This window comes from Doryrhamphus excisus, chromosome 6 (genome assembly GCF_030265055.1).
Source record: "Doryrhamphus excisus isolate RoL2022-K1 chromosome 6, RoL_Dexc_1.0, whole genome shotgun sequence".
Classification (NCBI taxonomy): Eukaryota; Metazoa; Chordata; class Actinopteri; order Syngnathiformes; family Syngnathidae; genus Doryrhamphus; species Doryrhamphus excisus.
Window position 1 is genome coordinate 19,050,307 of NC_080471.1, and position 22,470 is coordinate 19,072,776.

At 39.1% G+C, this 22,470-nt stretch overlaps 2 protein-coding genes across 5 annotated transcripts in view; one reads left to right on the forward strand and one right to left on the reverse strand.

The window, feature by feature from the left end:
- The first annotated feature begins 519 nt into the window (after positions 1 to 519).
- LOC131130997 (aminopeptidase Ey-like) overlaps positions 520 to 22,470 on the forward strand; it is a 53,746-nt gene continuing 31,795 nt past the window's right edge. Inside the window, exons 1-5 of one of the 4 annotated variants that reach the window (XM_058075242.1) lie at positions 520 to 734; positions 2,529 to 3,312; positions 4,360 to 4,414; positions 9,696 to 9,804; positions 13,598 to 13,793. The gene's annotated coding sequence lies outside the window, so the exon portion shown is untranslated. Of the gene's footprint in view, positions 735 to 2,493; positions 3,313 to 4,359; positions 4,415 to 9,695; positions 9,805 to 13,594; positions 13,794 to 22,470 lie in introns of those variants that run through there. The other 3 variants (XM_058075243.1, XM_058075240.1, XM_058075241.1) reach the window with 3 other exon arrangements.
- LOC131131000 (homeobox protein DBX1-B-like) lies at positions 1,257 to 7,395 on the reverse strand. The gene is made up of 4 exons (XM_058075250.1): positions 7,026 to 7,395; positions 6,174 to 6,275; positions 3,099 to 3,304; positions 1,257 to 2,078 (listed from the first exon to the last, which is right to left on the reverse strand). Exons 1-4 carry the CDS (start codon positions 7,393 to 7,395, stop codon positions 1,803 to 1,805), a joined length of 954 nt encoding a protein of 317 aa, XP_057931233.1. The 3' UTR covers positions 1,257 to 1,802.

Sequence of the window (22,470 nt, forward strand, 5' to 3'; positions counted from 1 at the left end):
TGACAGCTTCTTCCGGTATGGCTTGCTGATGTACTTCTATCATCATCATCACAAGTGTGTGGGCATCAGTGTCCTACATGGTTTACTTACATTTACTACACATTTTACATACACACTTAACTTTGTGAGGAGTGGGAAAAGGCACCATTGTTTCATAAATAGACCTGATCCAATCAGAAATTCTGTTCAAATTGGAAATACCCAATCCAAAATCACACAAAGGTTTAACCTTTTTTGAGTCACGGAACGTTTTTTTTGGTTTTTACATTGAAAAAAAATCTTATACATAGCGGCATACCACTAACCAAAAATGTTACAAAATGTCACCACGACCTCACGTGCATCAGTAAATCTATTAGAGGAACGAGTCAATCGGCTACGTGTTGCCACACGGACGAATATTACATTGCTCTGCTAGTCTTTACACCACGGACACTCGACAATGACATAATATTTGCAGAAAATTATTAACTAATATACATTTAAAAAAATATATTGGATAATTCCTCACGACACATTGGTTGAAAACCACTGCTCTAGTAAAAATATTAATGTAAATCATAGCTAATGTGTATTTGAGCCCTCCATTTTGTATGTACATATGGTTGCCTAGCTAGTACTTATCCAGACTGACGATCACAATCTTCAAGCAAAGCTGATTCAACAAAGCGGCAATGATGTCATGATCCACAGGATGGCAGCACATACCCTTCAAGTTCGAACTCCACTAAGAAGTAAGTGTAAAGTAAGTAAATGTGTTCTTTGTGGGTCTGTATTTCTTAACTGAAGTTCTAATATAGTCCTTTAAAGTGTTTAACCCAGGTAAGGGCTGCACAGCGTTCGAGTGGTTAGCGCGCAGGCCTCACAGCTAGGAGACCAGGGTTCAATTCCACCCTCGGCCATCTCTGTGTGGAGTTTACATGTTCTCCACGTGCATGCGTGGGTTTTCGCCGGGTACTCCAGTTTCCTCCCACATTCCAAAAACATGCTCCATAGGTATGAATGTGAGTGTGAATGGTTGTTTGTCTATATGTGCCCTGTGATTGGCTGGCGACCAGTCCAGGGTGTACCCCGCCTCTCGCCCCAAGACAGCTGGGATAGGGTCCAGCACCCCCGCGACCCTCGTGAGGAAAAAGCGGTAGAAAATGAATGAATGAACTCAGGTAAGAAAAACTGATGCACAGATTATGGATTATTGATATCGGTGAATGATGACATCTTGAGATGATTCAGACTTTTTTTTTTCCCACCAGGATTTATTTAAGAAAATAAAGATTACAAATAGTCTGTAGTATTCAAAAAATGTACTACATCTTTAAACGTCAAAACTAGGAATGCCCGATATCAGTATAAAAATGTGATATCAGTTGATATTAGTATCAGATTTTTTTCCTGATAATGAAAACGCCACCACAGGAGATATGTGATGCTATACAAATCAGTATGATATCGGAATTGGAAATTGAGAGATGGACAATATAGATTTTCAGAAAAAAAAGCCAATATCGGACATCCCTAGTTCAATCAGTCTACAGATATGAAATCCATGGTTCAGTACATATTTCACAAATTGTACACAGTATGCTATACTACATTTTTAAGAAAGTCATATACAAAACACTGTACAGAAATATGGCACCGACTTTCAGTAGATGCTGATAGAAAAAACACAGCCGTTTCCAAAGGAAACAGAAGCACTTGTGATATTGAGCCCTCGTCAGGCATCTCTTACACCTTCATCAACATTCCCAAATAACAGCCATGTAGACTTAGGACTTCAAAAATACCAATTAAAAAAGTTCTTATGAAACTGTGATTTCGTCACTGCTGGACTGTGATGGTGAAGAACCATGATGGTGGTGGTGAAGATGTGATTGCTGGCTCTCCAGCTGTTCTTGGCCCGTGGCTGTAGTCCTCTCTCTTCTGCTGGGGCAGTATGTGCTGCGCACATCCGTGAGGTCTGGGTGGGGGTTGGTTTTGGTGGGAAGGGTCTGCTGGCGGCAGCCCCCGGTCGACAGCAGCTCTCTTTCTTTAGAGTTCCTCCATTTCATCCTACGGTTCTGAAACCAGATCTTCACCTACAATGGATAAACAAAACCTATTATTATTCATCTTATATGGAATACTTGCTTCCGAAAACAACAGCAACTAACACTCAACCTCATAAATATAGAAACAAATGAAAAAAAACAACATTTAATTTGAGAAAACTGTGTCATAGAGCATAGAAAGCATCGAAAATGGCTGCAGTGCTGCTTCTGGTCCACCAGAGTGAGCCACAAGACCCGGAGCCCAAAGCAAAAAGAGAGAAGGCGACGTCATCGCAGCACCCAATTAATGCATTTCTGAGGCGCAATGCCTTATGTTTTCCTTGCATAATCCATAGTGGGGGGGGGGGGGGGGGGGTGGCAATAAAGTGATGTTTTTTTAAAATATGAAATGGTACTTCAATCTTATCATCACAAGCGTGTGGGCATCGGTGTCCTACACAGTTTACTACTTATATTTACTACACATTTTACATACAGGCTTAACTTTGTGAGGAGTGGGAGTGAACCCGGAGCCCAAAGCAAAAAGAGGGAAGGCGACGTCATCGCAGCGCCCAATTAATGCATTTCTGTGGCGCAATGCCTTATGTTAAAAATGTTGTTTTTTTCTTTATTTTCTAAGTCTAAATATTGGGACATGTTTGTTTAGTCTAATATACAATATTGAGGATTAAGTCGCTGTGTGCTGAAATTAGTGCTCTTAGTAAAGTGTGCTTTGAAAGATGACACTGTGAGTCAGACTGTTGTGTTGTTAAACTGAGTATACAGTCATGGAAGAAAAAATATGAATGAATATAATATAACAAAAAATGTTTTTTTTTGGCAGTACAATGCCGTAGCCATTGATGTAAGAACTTAAGTGATTTTGGTTATTATCGAGAAAAGCATGATGTCATCTCTTAAATTAAACCCTTATGAGCTATTTTTGTTAGCATCATTATATGTGTCCAAACAAATGCACCTTTAGTCGTACCAGGCATTAAAACGGATCAATAAGCTTTGCTCATCTAACTGCTGAAGGTTTGAATTTTTCCCAAAATGGTTGCACACCTGCGAGTCTTTGAGTGCCAGTTTTGAGGCCAGCTTCTTCCGGTCTGGCTTGCTGATGTACTTCTGCTTCTGGAAAGTTCTCTCCAGGGCTTTTCTCTGGAGGTCTGAGAAAACGGCGCGTCGTAGCATACCCCGCCTGGGCTTCCCTCTGGGGGCCAGGGGCCATGAAAAGGTTCCAGGGACAGGGACGACTGAGGAGGAGGAGGCTGAAAGGGTAAAAAAAAAAAATACAACATGTTGTAAATGTTTTGTCTTCATGGAAAATGTAACATATTCAGAAGCTGATATGTCTGGAAAATATTTATTGCGATTCTTCGACTACTCTTCACGCTCCAGCAGTGCTGCGTCTGTCTGTCTGTCAGTCGGAACCAAGCGCGTCGCTTCATCGTCTTGACTCTGCCTCCAATAGAATTGTCTTGCCTGAGATGTGATGTTTAAAAGTCCAATTTGTCAAGCGGTGCAAACAGAGCCGATGCTAATGAGACCGGCTCTCCAAAGCTGCGCTCACACTACCTCTAATGAAGCATGAAGGGGGGATTGTATAGGCTGCAAATGCATAGAGAAAGCTGATTGTGTTTGAAAGAATTGAGTGGAGAAGGCTGTCGACATGCCAGTATATTACAGGCCCATTAAAGGCAGGTCAGTATAATGTGCCACTGTTAAAAGGCTTTAGCTGCTGGGAGCTTAGAGATGTTGCCTCGGGTTATGTACCTGCCTTCTACAGGCTAATGCAGATGTTATATGCTTCATATCAATAACCTTATCATACATATTTTCACAGTCAATGGATGCTGATGTGATGAAGTGTACACAAAACACTCATTGCAGCATGGCTGTAGATAAAAACTACAAAGTGTGTGTATGTGTGTGTGTGTGTGTGGTTGGGAGGGTGTTGTGGCTCCTATTGGTCACGGTATTGGAAGTTTTGTGAGCTGGCAGAGGAGCTTGGTGGGAAAACGACAGCGCGTGAAGAGGCGCTAAGTTCCCGAGCTGGGAAGATACCCGCCTCACATTTAAAGCATGACAAACGGCACTAATATATTTTGAGCGTGACAAACTGGACTAATTTGTAGATAACAACAAGTGGTGATAATGTCAGCAGGCTGAGTGTCCCCTTAAATAGGTCTTCAAATTGGCGGAGCTGATTCCTTGCTGTCCTGGCGTATTCCGTGCCTGAAAGGCGGACAATGTCTTGGAAAAAAAAGAGAAGTTGCCATCGACATTGTTGATGAACTGTGTGATTTCTTTCTTTTTTTTTTAGCATCTCAAATCACGAGTGTGCAAGTCATGGTCCGAACACCAACCACCAACCAAATGTACGTATCTTATCTTTTCATGGCTACAGTCTCATGGAAATTCTGCCTTTACAAATATTAATAAAGGCTCTGTTTTGACTGATACTTTCATAGTTTACACATCATATTGAGAAATGTCAGATGTATGGGATGAAGTCATAATGACAAGATAAAACGACACAATTATGAGATAAAAAGCTGACATTATGAGTTAAAAAGTCATGATTAGGAGATAAAAAGTCAATTTTGAGATACAAAAGTTGAATTATGAGCTGAAAAGTCATAATTATGAGATCAAAAATTCAAATTATGAGATAAAATGTCGTAATTATGAGATCAAAAGTTGAAATTGTCATAATTACGGAAAATGTCTAAATTACAAGATTAAAAAACATAATTATGAGGTAAAAAGCTAAAATTATGAGGTAAGAAGCTAAAATTATGAGATAAAAAGTCATAATCATGAGATCAAAAGTTGAAATTGTCATAATTATGGAAAAAAGTCAAAATGACAAGATAAAAAGACACAATTATGAGGTAAAAAGCTGAAATGATGAGATAAAAAGTCATAATTATGAGATAAAAAGTCAAAATGATGAGATAAAAAGTCATAATTATGAGATCAAAAGTTGAAATTGTCATAATTATGGAAAAAAGTCAAAATGACAAGGTAAAAAGACACAATTATGAGGTAAAAAGCTGAAATGATAAGATAAAAAGTCATAATTACAAGATAAAAATTCGAAATGATAACATAAAAAGTCATAATTATGAGCTCAAAAGTTGAAATTCCGAGATAAAATGTCATAATTATGGAATAAAGTCAAAATGACAAGATAAAAAGACACCATTATGAGGTAAAAAGCTGAAATTCTGAGATAAAAAGTCTAAATTGTAAGATTAAATGCCATAATTATGAGATAAACAGTTGGAATTGTTAGATCAAAAATCACAATTATGAAATAAAAAGTCAAAATTATGAGATACCAACTGCACATGCGTGAACCTTTGTCACAGGGTACTCGGGACATTTGTATCACATACTTTTTCATAATTATGACTATCTCATATTTTCATCTTTTTGTCTCATAATTATGAATGGTTTTCTCAGATGTTTCACTTTGTATGTCATAATTATGACGTTTTATTGCATAATTTAAACTTTTTAATGTCATAATTACAACTTGCATCTCATAATTACGACTTTCTAGCTCGAAAGTTTTCACTTACGCCATAAATCTGACTTTTATCTCATAATTCTGACTTTTTATCGCATCATTTCAACTTTTTATCTCATAATTCAGACTTTTTATCGCATCATTTGAACTTTTTGTCTCATAATTATGACTTGCCACTGGGCTATGTTTTATATACCATAAGCTATGGTACATGAGAGAGCCGAGATATTAGACATGCATCTTCATAAGATGCGGCGCAAAGCACTTTCATCTATACATATTATGGATACTTGTATAACAGTGTTCATTGATTATGTAATCAGCAATAACTATAAATACTGTTATTCACAGAAATAGAATGAAGTATGTACAATAGTCTACACATGCATGTATCAGACCAGTTTGCTGCTTGTCAAGGCAGTGGGCGGGCCTTCAAGTGCAGACCAGATGTGGATGTTCTAATCAATTAATGGCCTTATCATTTTTCATCATTCCGACTTCTTGTTGTGCAATTTAAATCATATTTTCTTCCAGAATTAAAAATATTACTACACTCATTATTATGACTCAGTGCCTTTTGCAATAAAGTAAAGTCCACCTACCTGTGAAACAGGAAGCTCTGATGAAAGGATGGAGACTTGCATCTAGGAATGGTAGAGGAAAGGATTTGGTCTGCAGATTGTGGACAGGAGGAGAAGAGCAACCTAGGGAACATACATAAACATGATACACACTAGTAAATGATATCATGGATCATATATCATTATTAAGTATATATGTACTATTATGACATGCATAAATACAGGGGGTCCAAAATATTTCCATACAGCAAGATTCTGTGCATTAAAGATGCCAAAATACAGTGTAGGTCAATGTATGATAAACATGAATGAAACATCCTCATATTAGCTTTATGTGAAAAGAATGAACGTAATATCTAATATAATATATCTCATTGAATATGCTGAGGGCCAGTGACCTGGTGAGGTTCATGGCTGGTGAGGCACTGAGGGTTTTTTTTAATACAGATTGCTCATTATAAGAATAGACTAATTCACTTACAGTAGGTTAAACATGTTTTTTGACTGTTTTCATTTCTTAGTCCCATGTATTTATTCTTTATTAACATATCATTTATGACATAGAATTATATATAATATATAAATAATTCTTCATTTTAATGTCATGTATTAAACATTTCTTTGTTAGGATATATAATGTAGATATTAAAAATGATTACTTATGTAAGTTATTATTAATTATGAATGAAATGTGTATATATTATACTGTATGTCCAGACACACTCTATCTACAATCTTACAAAACACAAATATGTACAAAATATATAATAAAAAAATAATAAATAAAAAATGAAAAAAATAATAATAAATAAAAAATAATAATAAATAATAATAATAATAATAAATAAAAAAATAAATAAAAAAGTTTCTCACCACTGTGTGTGGACGGTGCCAGTATGGCACTAACGCCGAACTTGAGGCAGCTTGAGGCGGGGCAGGCAGACTGTGGAGGGTCGCTGTTGTGGTTCCCCTGGCCGGAGGTCTGGAACCCAGGGCGAGCTGTGCTGGGTCCCAAAGCCCGGGGTGAGGCACCCGGACCCAGGCTCAGCGATAGGACTTCTCCGGGGTTTGCCACCGAGAACGTCCGCTGTAGGTAGCTGTACGCTGGCTGGCTAATTCGCAGGAGATCCTCCACGCGGTAACCGGACGGGGGTGACCGGGAGAGAGGGGAGGTCAGAGCGGCCGGAGGGCACAGCAGGTCCGGGTAGAGAGGAGGCGGTAAGGCGCTGCAAGGAAACATCATGGCTGGTGCCTGCTCACAAAGCTACTGAAGTGAAGTAAAAAAGTTTGAGCGGTCAGACTCCCACTCATACGCTAGCTAACTGTGCCAGCTGTGCACTACTGGCAGCAACTTATTGGCTGTTGGTGACAAGTTAGAAAGATTTCATGCATCCCTCACAAGTTTATCGCCCAGCCCATTCGTGTTGGGGCTGTGAAAAAGTCCAGGACCCCGGATTGGTCAACACATCTCATGTCCCTGGTCTCATTGGACTTGGAGTGAACAAGCCGGGGACTCTTGCCAGAGTTGCCAGATTGTTACACTTTGAGGGAAATGATTTTACATACCCAATTTGACCACCTGCTACAGTAAAGCATAGTACAACTTTTAATTCGGTTTTACCTTTAAATAAATACATTAATTAATAAATTAATTAATCTTACTGTATGCTTTTCATATTTATTGCTTTTGGAGTAGCCTTTTATTATGGCCAACTGAAGGCACACCTGTGCCGTGCTGTCTAATCAGCATCTTGAGAGAAATATTGATTTTTCTATCATCCATTTTATGTAATTGACTTTGTATTGGCACTATTTCAACATCATTTCCTTTTTTTGGGGGGGGCTTTTATTGTGGCCAACTGAAGGCACACCTATACTGTGCTGTCTAATCAGCATCTTGATAGAAATATTCATTTTTCTATGATCCAATTTATGTAATTGACTTTGTATTGGCACAATTTTAACATCATTTCCTTTTTGGGGGCGGGAGTGGCCTTTTATTGTGGCCAACTGAAGGAACACCTGTGTTGTGCTGTCTAATCAGCATCTTGATTGAAATATTCATTTTTCTATGATCCATTTTATGTCATTGACTTTGTATTGGCACCATTTTAACGGCATATCCTTTTTTTGGCAGGTGACCTTTTATTTTGGCCAACTCAAGGAACACCTGTCCTGTGCTGTCTAATCAGCATCTTGATATAAATATTCATTTTTCTATCATACATTTTATGTCATTGACTTTGTATTGGTACTATTTTAACATCGTCGCCTTTTTGGGGAGGTGTGGCCTTTTATTGTGGCCAACTGAAGGCACACCTGTGCTGTGCTGTCTAATCAGCATCTTGATAGAAAAATATTCATTTTTCTATGATCCATTTTATGTAATTGACTTTGTATTGGCACTGTTTTAATGTCATTTCCTTTTTTGTACAGCACTTTGCTCCATTGGGGTTGTTTTCCAAATGATGTCATATTGAACATAAAATGAAAACATTATTGCAATTACAAAATAATCCCAATATGAAACATGTGGATTTAAAGTCTAAAATATAACCATGGAGAGAAATAAAACTAATGATGAACTAAAAAGAGTGGGAAAGCCAGAAAAAGGCCAAAAAATGCACATTATGATAAAAATGGCAAATATCGTAAGCACTATTACGACATATACTGTGTCTTTTTCTGATATACAGTATTTCAAAGACTTTTTACACTGAAATGTGATTTTAAGTTCTACACATACCTTCATAATGAGGGCGTCATGATGAAAGGATCCACACTTGAACAAAAGGAGCCTATATAATTAAATGTGCAGATGATTTGCTGAGCGCTTGCCCTGCTGGGAAATACAACACTTTAACTAAAACTCCTTTCAAAGGGAGAGAACGAGAAATTATTACTTTCAAAGCATTTTATTCCTTCAGAAAATCCCTCTTTTGTATTGAAGTAGAGCAGATGGTTGTCTGGGAGGGAAAGTGGGCATCGGCAGAACTAATTTCTCCTCCTGGGTCGAAAGACAGAACAGCCTGCTCCTCGATTCTTAACCAACGTAACAGCTGTTAGTGAATTAAACACCAGTCAAGACTCTTTTTAAAGCTCTTAGCCTCTACAAGTCCTACAACATCGACCGCCTCAATTGATAACGCATGCAAAGAGGGCCAGACAAGTGATGCTGTGTCTCTGGGGAAGTAATAGCTAGTTAACACTCATGTCAATGCATTAACCCTTGACGGGCCTTGACGAGGGGTGCCACCATGGTGGCGTAACTACATGGCTGAATATAACATCCTTTTCATGATGATCCACAATACAGCTTTGCAATATTTCTAAGTAGAATAGCTCCTCAAATTGGTGTAGTTTATACCCCGCATGACCTTCCGGACGCAGCATTCCTATTCCAATTCCAGCTTGGGATCGGCAACCACCAGGACTTTTTCCAAATAAAAAAAATACAGTATAAAATGCAATACAAAATAAATCACTTCTATTTTTGTTTTCAAACCGTTGTGAACTGTCTTTCTCCTGCAGTGTGATTGGTAGCGACAGAGAGGAGGAAACGGAAGCTCGGTGCATCAAAGGAGACCCATCAAAGGCCCCCGTGGCAGCTCAACTAAAGGGTGATCCAGGATATTCTTCAGTCAGGCTGACTGTAAGTACACATACTAGTCAGAGACAATGTAAGATGAGAGTATTTCCGCCCAATATCTTTCTCAGTAAATCAATATATGAGGTGATGTTTTCTCTATTCTTTGTGCGCTCTCTCTCTCACTCTCCGCCAGTGCATCTGTTTCCAGGCAGTGTGGAACAGAGTGGATTAGTGGGGCCCTGAGTGTCAAAGAGCAGCGACAAGCATTAAAACCATATTAACTTTCCATTAAACATCACCTCGCTGAGAGGGAGACAAGCCAACCAACAAAGCTGCTTAGAGAGAGAGAGAGAGAGACAGAAAGATGGAGCGAGAGCGAGTCCTCCACAATGCACCTGTTTTCTCAGTGTAATGTGCACTGAAAAAGAAAACCAAATACGATACCTTTTGTCTGACATGGGGATGTACGCAGAGAATTTTGTTAAAATTCCTCATAAAATTACGACTCAGAACATCAAAATCATGGGTTAGCATTGAATTATCTTTAAATCATGTCTTATGTGAGGTTTTAGTGCTCTGCAATTAATGCAATCATTCCTCCCTGTTGTTATTGTTATTGACTGGATCACAGTTTTCAAACAAATTAATCATAATTAATCATTATTTGCTATTATGTTTGAAATATGTCCATTTTTCCTGCACTTTATGAACTGAAAGACAAATGACAGGACATGATTTCCACTTTGGGGTTATGCTGGAGCCTATCCCAGCTGTCTTCAGTCGAGAGGCGGGGTACACCCTGGACTGGTCGCCAGCCAATCAAAGGGCACATATAGACAAACAACCATTCACACTCACATTCATACCTATGGACAATTTGGAGTCACCAATTAACCTAACATGTTTTTGGAATGTGTGAGGAAACCGGAGTACCCGGAGAAAATCCACGTATGCACGGGGAGAACATGCAAACTCCACACAGAGATGGCCGAGGGTGGAATTGAACTCGGGTCTCCTAGCTGTGAGGCCAACATGCCCAAAGACAGTATTATACATACATTATTTGTATGTAAGAGCTGCAAATGAACTGAAAATTGAAATCCCCATGATGGGTTGCGTTCAAAGACTCCACATACTTAATGCAGCAAATTGAGCTTCTGCAGTAAGTTAGGTTAGTGAGTGATAAGAACATCCACATACTCTTTTTCTTTGTATTTCTGTTTATTTATACCACATATACTGCACATAAAGACGTTGTGATGTTCGGAGTGTCCGTGAATGCCCCTCACTGTCATCTAGTAACAATGAGGAAGTGCCAGACGAGGGACGTGTTTGTAAGTTGGTAATATGTGCCGAGTAATATTACTAGGAACACTGGTACTATTTTGTCAGTTTATGTGTACACTACAGTATAATATCTAAAAAAAAACAACATATATATGTTTTTTAATTTACAGGATTATTCACAGTCTCACACCTCAGCAAAGAAGTTGTTGTACGCAACCATTGTTGATACAGCAAACTGTGAAATGCTCATTAGTCTCTGATCAACCCCATGAATTTTCATCAATGTCAGAGTGTGAGAATGTCCCTCGCCCTTTCAATTCATGCATACAACAAAATAAAAGTGCACCGAAGCAATTAAGACTGTGTTGCAGATAGATATGAGAAATAACAAGCACTCTGTGTTCCCCATCATTGCAGTGCTGGTGACATGTGGCATGCTCATTGAATGCTCATTAGTTGTAAATTGGTCATGGGAGCTAAGAGCATCGCATCACTGTTCTACAATCTTTGCTATTTAAAAGCTTCCGTTCTTCCATTCAATGGCCATTCTGCTCTAATCTCATAATGTTCAATACCGTTTAGCAGGAGGCTTAAAGCACCTGGCAGGTTGTTTAGAAGGGATCTTGTAGATGTCTGTGGTTAAAATGGATCCTGGGGTTCACACACATGCCAAGTGCAGCACAGTCGCCAGGAAGGACATCGATATGGTTGTCAAGTTCGGTTTTCATTTTGGGTTTGTCAACAGAATGAGGGAAGTGACACAGGTCTCACAACTTGTTGCTGTAGTACATTCACTTGTTGACTGGCTGTCCTGTGGGAAGACGACATGTTCGCAGTACACTGGAAAACTGACTGTCCTACACTAATAGTCACACCATTGCTATTCCAAACATTTATTATTTATTATTAGTTTTTACCACTTGTAGTCTCATCCTTTTGGATTTGGAACTGAACCCATTCAGAATAAAATGTGAGTACCAATGTAATGGTAATGGTTTTATTTCATTTGAACATGCATCAGATTACAATTGAATGCATCACATAATCAGTTCACAGTTCCACATGTCCAAAAGGAGTAGGAAGAAGCAAAGCTTATTAAATCCTACCCCTCCATCTGGTACTTTTACAATCAGTAACTGTTACATTTGTTCACTTCCTGCTTTCCTAATATAATTTAAGTTATTTTTTTGTCACGTACCAAAGTAGGAGGTGATATGACCATCCAATGACATAATGGGTACCATAGTAAGTGTCAATATAGTGATATATATAGCACATCATGACTGGTTCAAGACTCTTCATCCTTGTATTTAGCAAACATCAACTGCTAGTATTGTTTCTTGAATTGGCTCATCGTTGTGCATTGTTTGAGGGTCTTACTCAATCCATTCCATAGTTTGATTCCACATACTGAAATGCTATGGCTTTTTAACTTAGTCCTAGCATATAAGTGTTTCAAATGTAGTTCTTCTTGAAGTATTTGTGATTTTAGAAATAAGGAGTTAGTATGTTCTCTGTAGGCGGCATTATGAATTATCCTTACTGACTTTTTTTTGCAGTACATTTAGCGAGTGAAGATTGCTTTTATAGTTATTACCCCATATTTTCACACAATAAGTAAGGTATGGTAGAGCTAGAGAGCAATAAAGATTGTGGAGTGATTTCTGATTTCTAACAAATTTTGTTTTGTTCAATATTGAAATATTTCTGACCACCTTATGTTGTATATTTGTAATATGAGGTTTCCAGCTCATATTTTCATCTATTGTGATCCCCAGAAAATTTATTTTCCTTCACCCTTTCAATGCAAAATACACCGTCTATATGACGTAATGTAAATAAATGATGTGACAATGACATCAAAGACATTTGATTGTGATTACACTAATACCATCCACATGTATTGACTTGTTATGTTGACATTTATTATCCAGTATTCTTTTTGTATGTTTTGTTCTTATCCTATTATTGATATTGTGGTGTCAAGAGCATGGAGGGGACAGTATACAGGCCAGTATGTAGAGGGCTGTCAAAGGACAACAACTTAGCAGCAGGAAAGCTTTCTGCTTGTTTTCGCAAGAAGGAACAGGTGGTACACTGCCAAATGACCTCCAGCATGCCACAAGTGAATGTTTCTGCTCAAACTGTCAGAAACGGGCTCCATGAGGTTTGTATAAGACTCCAACATCCACATATGAGGCATATATGCTCACATCCAACACTTTGCAGCCTGACTGGGTATGCGTCGATGATTATTCACTTTTGATTATTCGCTTTTTGGCTGTGAGTGATCCAATACTGAGGCTACCAGTTGAGAGGTCACCTTCTTAATGCCCCTAGCTCTTTAGCGCCGCCCTAGTGGCTCCCTGCAGCTTTTTGAAAAATGTTTAAAAATGGAAAAAGATGGGGTAAGGAAATATATTGTTTGTTTTAATATGGTTTCTGTAGGAGGACAAACATTCTTAACGTTTTCCAATGCTGTAAAAATGTGTAGAGTAAATATTACATTTCAACATTTCTGTCAACGAAGATTTACGTCATAACCTGCGACACACTTTTCTATCAGCAGGGCGGGATGCCAGGCAGGTGACAAACCGGCGGCTGTGTGATGGGCCATGGATCCCAAAGGGAAAAAGAGAAAAATAACTGAGGAGAACAGAGGATTAAACGTTTCTTGGACCGAATCATTTGCATTTATTGCATTCATCTTACATGCCCGATGTCGAGAAGCTGACCAGTCAGAAAACAGAAGTCACATTAAACGGGTAAGAACACTATATTGTTATAGGCACATATTTAGTAACAAAGTGGCTGTTTTTATAAAGTGATTTCTTATTTTCGTCAGTATATATTTGGAATGACACTTTCAAATATTATTTCAAATATTACTGTGTTTTGTTGCTCGGGTCCCAGTGTTACAGGCATATGCCTTGGACAGCTATGTAGGGTGAACGTGCATGACCTTTGAACCAGGAAGTTCGTTCAGTGTGAAATGCCTCGGTGGTGGGGTGGAATGTTAAAATAATGTTTGTTTGGAAGCAACAAGTAACATTTTCCTTCTCTTCGGAAGTCAGGTAGACCTTACTAAGGTTCGGAGCTGAATAACAGCTTTTGGATAGCTACGTTGTTTAGGTAGATACTTTATTCATCTACCTACCTGACAAGCTAACACCAGGATAGCTACGTTGGTTTGCGTGTCAAAAGAGAAGAGGACAGCTGCTGCCTTTTACCCTTGCACTGACTTGCATGGCATTTGCACAGAAATCAAACTTAAACTGTATTAATTTGATTTTATATACTTTACCTTTTCAAAAGGCTGCTGTTTTGTTTTTTATAAATGCAGTTTTATTGCACTCAGTTTATTGCCCAGATAAGGGGCACATTATGCACGTTCTATTTTGTTGTATTTTCGAATCCTCAAAATAAAAATGACATTAAAAAAATCGGATTTCTTTATTGCATTTATTTAATTTCATTAAAGTATGAAACGTAATTTATTAATATTGTAATGAAGTTAAACTTGAGGCGGCATATACAACAGAGTAGTCACGAGAGGATGCGCTGCAGAGAAAATAAACATTTAATCATGAAAATCATGCATGCACGAGGAGAACATGCAAACTCCACACAGAGATGGCAGAGAGTGGAATCGAACCCGGGTCTCCTAGCTGTGTGGTCTGTGGACTAACCGCTTCACACCGTGCAGCCTCAACAACTTTCAATGCATGGCAAAAAACATTACAAGTGAAGGATAAACATGTAAAAATAATGGTATTTTTTTTACCAACATAGGGTGTGTTGGCTGTGGAAAACAAAACAGATTTTTTTTTGCCAAATACTGCAAATTTTTTATTTTCTAATAATATTTGGTGACTCCATCACCTTGTCCCACCGAAAATGAATGAAAAAGAAAATGACCTCGCCAATCTGTACCCGTGTACAAGGTCCAAGAGCATTGAGTGACGCGAGACAGAAATTGTCCATTTCTCGAAATAAACATTTCTTTTCTGCTTCTCTTCACTCTATATAAATACATCAATAGCTATTCATTTTGATGGCAACGTAGGCCCTTTGATGACGCTAGACTTTCTTTTGCCTCTAAAGTTTGAGTGAGCTAGGGGAAGCAAGTTGTCCCAAAAGGCTTTTATTCGCCTGATGGGTTGAGCTCAGAGTTGAGGGCACAGACTCTGAGCTATAACGGAGGTGAAGCGACTAAGGTTAGCAAGAGGCTTGACGCTGAATACAAGCAGTCTAATTTCTTAGGCTGAATGCAAGGACGCCAGCGCAACTCTGCATGACTACCAGGTATTGAAGTGGACCACGCCACATAATTGGATTGAACACTGGCTACGGTATTTATGTCACTTCTTGTCTTGTCAATCCCATAACAGGCATGGCAACAGCGTGGGGATCTCCCATGGTGACGGGGCTTTGCCTTATTCAGATAGAATGGAGAGAAAAGAGCCAAGCCTCATTTAATTCACGTTTAATTCTCACTCAAACCATTTTAAGGGCTGATGTTATTTGCATAACAGGGAAAAAAGGGACTCTGCCTTTTCAGTGTGTCCCTGTGGGTGTGGGTGTGTGTGTGAGCGAGAGGGAGAGAGAGTGTGAGAGAACAGTGTTGTAACTGAAAGTGTATAGCAGGCTTATATATGCATACGCTGAGGAACATGCTTTCTCACACGGATCAGCAAACAGAGAGATTCTGTTGCCGTACATTCATGCATGCTGCTGTTTATTGACTGATTGACATCATTGTTGCGATGGCATTTCAATCAGGTGTTTCCCACTTAGTCCGTGACAAATACAATATTGTGCCTCGGAGGCATCGGGTTTCACACAAAGTACTCAAAAGAGCATATGTTGGGAGCGGAATTATTTTGTGTGCAGTTAGAAAATCCAAAAAAAACAAGAGAGTTTAAAGGACTTTAGGTTAGGTCATTGAAAATACTTACACATAAACAACAATTTACAAGGAAACCATGCACCATGCAAATATGGATATGTATAAAACATCCAGATTTAATTCAAGGGCCGCTGAATAATAACGGGTATTTCTATAAGAGATCTAAAAATAATCCGTTATTTAGTTTAAAATACACCTTAGACCAGGGGTGTCCATTTGCGGCCTGCAGCTTGTATTTTATTGGCCCACAGGATAAATAAAACAGCAAAAATGTGAAAAATAGAGCATCAAGGCAAAATGTAAAATAAAAACAAAATTTAAAAAAAATGTGAAAGTGGCCCACTGGATCACATGGTAACACTTTACAATAAGGTACACAAAGTTGTAGTAGTTAATAAGGATTGCTGCACCTATCTACTCATTAGTTCTTCATTAGTTCCTACTGTATTTTTGTGTACCTTTTATTATAAAGTGAGAGTGATCACATTTCTGTTTTGTCTGAAAGTCCGATTTTTGAGCTTGCGTATACGCCATCTTGACAGTCAAATTAATTCTCTCATAAAAATTATGTTCATTGAATTTGAAAAATATGCATGCTAGGTTAATTGTCGACTCCAAATTGTCCACAGGTATGAATGTGAGTGTGAATGGTTGTTTGTCTATATGTGCCCTGTGATTGGCTGGCGACCAGTCCAGGGTGTACCCCCCCCGCCCCCCTCTTGCTCGAAGACAGCTGGGATAGGCTCCAGCACCCCCCACGACTCTAGTGATGATGTGCGTAACAATGCGTAAACTTCTGCACGCTACACTCCTCCATGCTCTCCAACTTCCTCCTTCCTGTCATAGGTGTTTCTTACATCCGCACGATCTCTGACAAGGTGTTTTCAATTGCACTGCTGCCACCTAGTGGCTGTTTTTATGGCTTAAAATTGCTCTGAAGCCCATTCTTGTCTCATGCAGGTCTACAATACGGTCCCAGTGGTTATTTATTTATAAGTCTTTGTCTGCATTCATTTTTCTAGTGCTTTGACATAAAATGTTTTGTTTTCATTTTCAAAACTCTATCTTGGAAGTGGACAAAATGCATGCGTGTTGAGTAATTTCATGAATGATATCAGAAATGGACTTTTCTTGGAAACTACAAAGCAGATAATTATAAGCAGTTGGTGGCAAACCTCCTGAAGTCTTTAATATCTTATATATTTAATACATTAGCTAACCAGCAGAGTTAATTGATTCTTATTCAGCTGTCTTCAGGCGAGAGGCGGGGTACACCCTGGACTGGTCGCCGGCTAATCACAGGGCACATGTAGACAAACAACCATTCACACTCACATTCATACCTATGGACAATTTGGAGTCGCCAATTAACCTAGCATGTTTTTGGAATGTCAGTCAGTCAATCTTATCAAAATAAATTATATTTAGCCACATTTATCTCAGAAGCAGATCAGTTAAAGAACCAAGAACCATAAAGGTTCTTGACTAATCACATTTTTGTACGACGGCAAACTTCCAAAAATCAGCGGGGCATTTCCCCACTGTGTACCTGATTTTTTTTACCTGTTTTTTTACTATCAAGGTCGAGGTTCACAAATGAGACAAACACATAAACTGCACTTACATTACTTCGCACTGAAAATCATCCTCGGTGTGCCTCTTTGACACTCTTTAAATTCAAACCACCCTTCACATACAGCCCCCCCCCCTCCCCACCCAAGACTAATCCCCGGTTTAGCCTTTGATTTTTCTTTTTTAACTTCAACTCTCTCCCTTCATCCCACGTCTGCCCAAGACAGACAGAGAGGGCTGGGATAGAGTGACTAGTCAGCTTCCTGCTGCTCCTCTCTTCTTGATCTTTGGTGGCTTTCGGCCCTTTTAGCCTGCCTCTTTGCTCCCTGCATGCGGACACACAAGTCCCACAGGCACACGTTCTAGATGCACAGTCCACACATGCGTGTGTGGTGTGATCTGGTTTCCTACAGGACCCTATTATTATGTCTGGGCAGCTAATCCAGTCGGAAACCGCTAATCCAGTCGTATCAAACCCATTTTTGAGAAAATGGGAGGGAGGGGGTGAAGAAATTTGTTTAAGAATTTGGAAAAACTGTAATATCTCATTTAGCTTTAAATACTGGTCCCTTCACCATTGAAAACATTCATTCATTTTCTACCGCTGGAGCCTATCCCAGCTGTCTTCGGGCGAGAGGCGGGGTACACCCTGGACTGGTCGCCAGCCAATCACAGGGCACATATAGACAAACAACCATTCACACTCACATTCATACCTATGGACAATTTGGATTTTGGCATGTTCTCCCCAGGCATGCGTGGGTTTTCTACGGGTACTCTGTTTTTTTTCAAAAACACATTCCAAAAACATGCTAGGTTAATTAGCGACTCCAAATTGTCCATTGGTATGAATGTGAGTGTGAATGGTTGTTTGTCTATATGTGCCCTGTGATTGGCTGGCGACCAGTCCAGGGTGTACCCCGCCTCTCGCCCGAAGACAGCTGGGATAGGCTCCAGCACCCCATGTGACCCTTGTGAAGATAAGCGGTAGAAAACGAATGAATGTTTACATTACCTTTGACACTGCATGGCTACTGACGATACTTCAATCTATGTCTGAGATTCCTCATTCTGTGTGGAAGTGGTAAGTTTTTTTGTGAGGATAAGCGGTAGAAAATTAATAAATGAATGAATTTTAATTTCCTAACAGTGTCGAATTACCGTAAAAGTAATTCATAACTGTCCGCGTCCTCCTCCTGGGAAATAACGCCACTAAAGTCGTCTTCTTCACTGTCTGAACCGAACAGCTCCGCAATTCCCTCACCACAAACTCCGCTAGGCTCACTCTTTTTTTGTTGTCGCTCCCAGCACCAAGGTCATCAACCCTTGAAAGTGTGCTGTTTTCCTCAGCATGCAGCAGTCCCGTCTCCCGAAACCTGCCGGAGACACACAAGAGTTAACGAGACCAGAACACAACCACATCCCATCTCCGCAGGATTCAAAGTGTGACAAAGAGTAGCGGTTTGAACCCCGGAAATTTGCCTTGGTTCTCGTACAGCCAAACAGTACCCAAACAAAACATCCACATGTTTGTAGCTTGGTGTTTTTTTTGGAGTAGGGACACTATAGACAGATTCCGGCCAGCTAATCCTTCAATCATCATTATTTTGATGTGTGTGTGTTTTACCTGTTCATAGAAACCACACAGGACGATGACTTTTCTGTATCCTATTAGCGGCAGATTGTTGCCAAGATTGTTACCACATTATTTAAGGTAACGCTCATTTAAATGTATAACACTAACATTTATTCAATGTAGAAAATGTAAAAACTTTTCAGTTTTTTTTTTTTAAATATAGCAAAAGGGTTGTAAGACCATTTTATTTCTCCGCCAATTCACTTTCTCATCCAGACAAACGTGTACAGACACAAATGCACACAGCCCACATTATGGTACGGTCATGGCGCCCAGCATGACACCATTCATTTGACTTCCTACTTCTGCTTTGTTTGATCATTTCACAAGGACCAAAGTCAGCAGCCCACGCGATACATCCTGCAAGTGCACACATACACACATTGACTGACACCCCCCCCTTCCTGAAAAGAAAGGAACAGCTAGGAAGGATATCCTTATTTCTTCCATATCAGGACTCCTTTGAAAGCTTTGACTCTGAGCTGAATGAGAGATTTCCCTGAAGCCATTCACCTCAATGATCTGCTCTGATCCACTCACAATCCACCATATCTGTTATACATGGCTAGGCCTTTCAGACACCACCCCAACGGAAAGGAGGACGGAGGGAAAGAAAGAAATAAAAGAAATAATATAAGAAAGAAAAAAGGAAATGATAGCCGACTTAAGTCAGTATTACACATGCATTCGTGCGTCTCCTGCCAGCACGGGACGGAGCAACGAGGCGGTCAGCAATTAGGACCATTCTTAATGGAAAAACCAGGAAAATTGCCAGATCCTTTCTTTGTGCTGTGCTGCCTTCTGTCACCGGGCCTTTTAGTAGGTAACTCCAATGTAACATGCACCCAGTGGCCTGACCTTTGACCTGCCTCAGATATCTCTATATAGTAATCCCTCATTTATTGCGGTTAATTGGTGAAAAGTGAATTTCCATGACTTATTTAATATTTTCATTGAAAAACAAAACCCTTAAAATCTTCCAAATATGTTTTTTTTAACATTTACATTCCCTTTACATTTATATTATCCAATATCCAATGTACCCAGTGGCCTGACCTTTGACCTGCCTCACATATCTCTATACAGTAATCCCTCGTTTATCGCTGTTAATTGGTGAAAAGTGAATTTCCATGACTTACTTAATATTGTCATAGAAAAACAAAACACTTAAAATCTTCTAAATATGTTTTTTAACATTTACATTCCCTTTATATTTATATTATCCAATATACCCAGTAGCCTGACCTTTGACCCGCCTCACATATCTCTATACAGTAATCCCTCGATTATTGCGGTTAATTGGTGAAAAGTGAATTTCCATGACTTACTTAATATTTTCATAGATAAACAAAACCCTTACAATTTTCTAAATATGTTTTTTTTAACATTTACATTCCTTTGCATTTATATTATCCAATATCCAATGTACCCAGTAGCCTGACCTTTGACCTGCCTCAGATATCTCCATACAGTAATCCCTCGTTTATCACGGTTAATTGGTGAAAAGTGAATTTCCATGACTTACTTAATATTTTTATACAAAAACAAAATCCTTAAAATCTTCTAAATATGTTTTTTTTAACATTTACATTCCCTTTACATTTATATTATCCAATATCCAATGTACCCAGTGGCCTGACCTTTGACCTGCCTCACATATCTCTATACAGTAATCCCTCGTTTATCGCTGTTAATTGGTGAAAAGTGAATTTCCATGACTTACTTAATATTTTCATAGATAAACAAAACCCTTAAAATCTTCTAAATATGTTTTTTTTAACATTTACATTCCCTTTATATTTATATTATTCAATGTAGTACACATTATAAAAGTAAACCTCCTCCTCCCTACCCTCACACATTCCAGACAGTTCTGGTTAAAGGACATATGCAGTTAAAGAACAATTTTTTATTGTTTTGTTTTGGTATAAACATTTGTAGACGGTCCCTGTGGTTTGTCTCGTTGCCTCTGCTCACAAAAATCAATGGTTCTGTAAGGTGGAAATTTAGCACCAAAATTTATGTGACAGTTTTTTATATTTTATATTTGTAAATGTTTTTTTTTTATATAAACAATATTTAATGTTGATTCATTTGTGTGTGTGTGTGTGTTTGGGGTGGGGCTGGGGGGGCCCTGCCAACATCCTTAATCCCTTGAATTGAGTGTTGATCATGAATTGGCTTCAAGTCTTCCACTAAAGCGTACGTTTGAGCGCTACAGCCCCAAAACAATTTCTCCTTTCTTCCCAAAGAAACGCTTACTTGGTATTAATTCTTTTCTCTCATCCGCCCCCGCATCCATCCACGCCTTTTTTTTTCTTCAAGATAATTGTTGCTTTTCAGCTTTGAAGTTGCACGCCTTGCAGTCGTTTGCATTTGAACAGTAAAAGAGTGATTTCATTAAAGAGTTTGAAATGTGTTATTTGTTAGGGATGCTCAGATAGATCGATATCAGTATTTGTGATAACTGGGAAAAGCATTTGATTGGCATATGCCGATAGATGCCCTTCAATGCCCGTCTTGCATAACATCTTGAGTGTCACAAATATTATATTTGCTTGGAAAAGTAAACATAGACGTGATTTTATAGTTCCCTTTTTCATATCATATCCCCAATAGCAGGGGTGTAGCCAGGAATTCTGAGCCCCGTGGGAGGAAAAAAAAATGGCCTTATACGGCAGCCCTGGTCAATATTAATGTGTGATTGGCCGGCGATCAGTGCAGGGTGAACTCTTCCTGTCAGTTGAATAGGCTCCAGCATACCACAGCGACCTCAGTGAGGACAAGCGGCACAAAAAAATGGATGGATGGATGGTATCGGTTTCGGTATTGGCCGACTTCAATCATGGGCGATTAGTATCGGAATCGGCAGCATAAAACCCTGATCGGGGTGTCTTAGAATAGTTGATTATTTGACAATATGATTCAGTGGAAACCTGATTCCACGATTAATCTCACAGCTGAATCATATGAAAATATCATGTTAGCGTCATTTGTGTTAATAAAGAATTGAAAATTACGTGTGTGTTTTAACAGATTTTAACAGACTGATACTGATACAGACTGCACAGCGCCATCTGTACTGTACGTACAGTATCATTAGTACACTCAATTTGTCATTTTAGTGTGAATAGCCTCACAGCTAGGAGACCCGAGTTCAATTCCACCCTCGGCAATCTCTGTTTACATGTTCTCCCAGTGCATGGGCGGGTTTTATCTGGTTTCCTCCCACATTCCAAAAACATGCTAGGTTAATTAGCGACTCCAAATTGTCCATAGGTATGAATGAGTGAGTGTGAATGGTTGTTTGTCTATATGTTCCCTG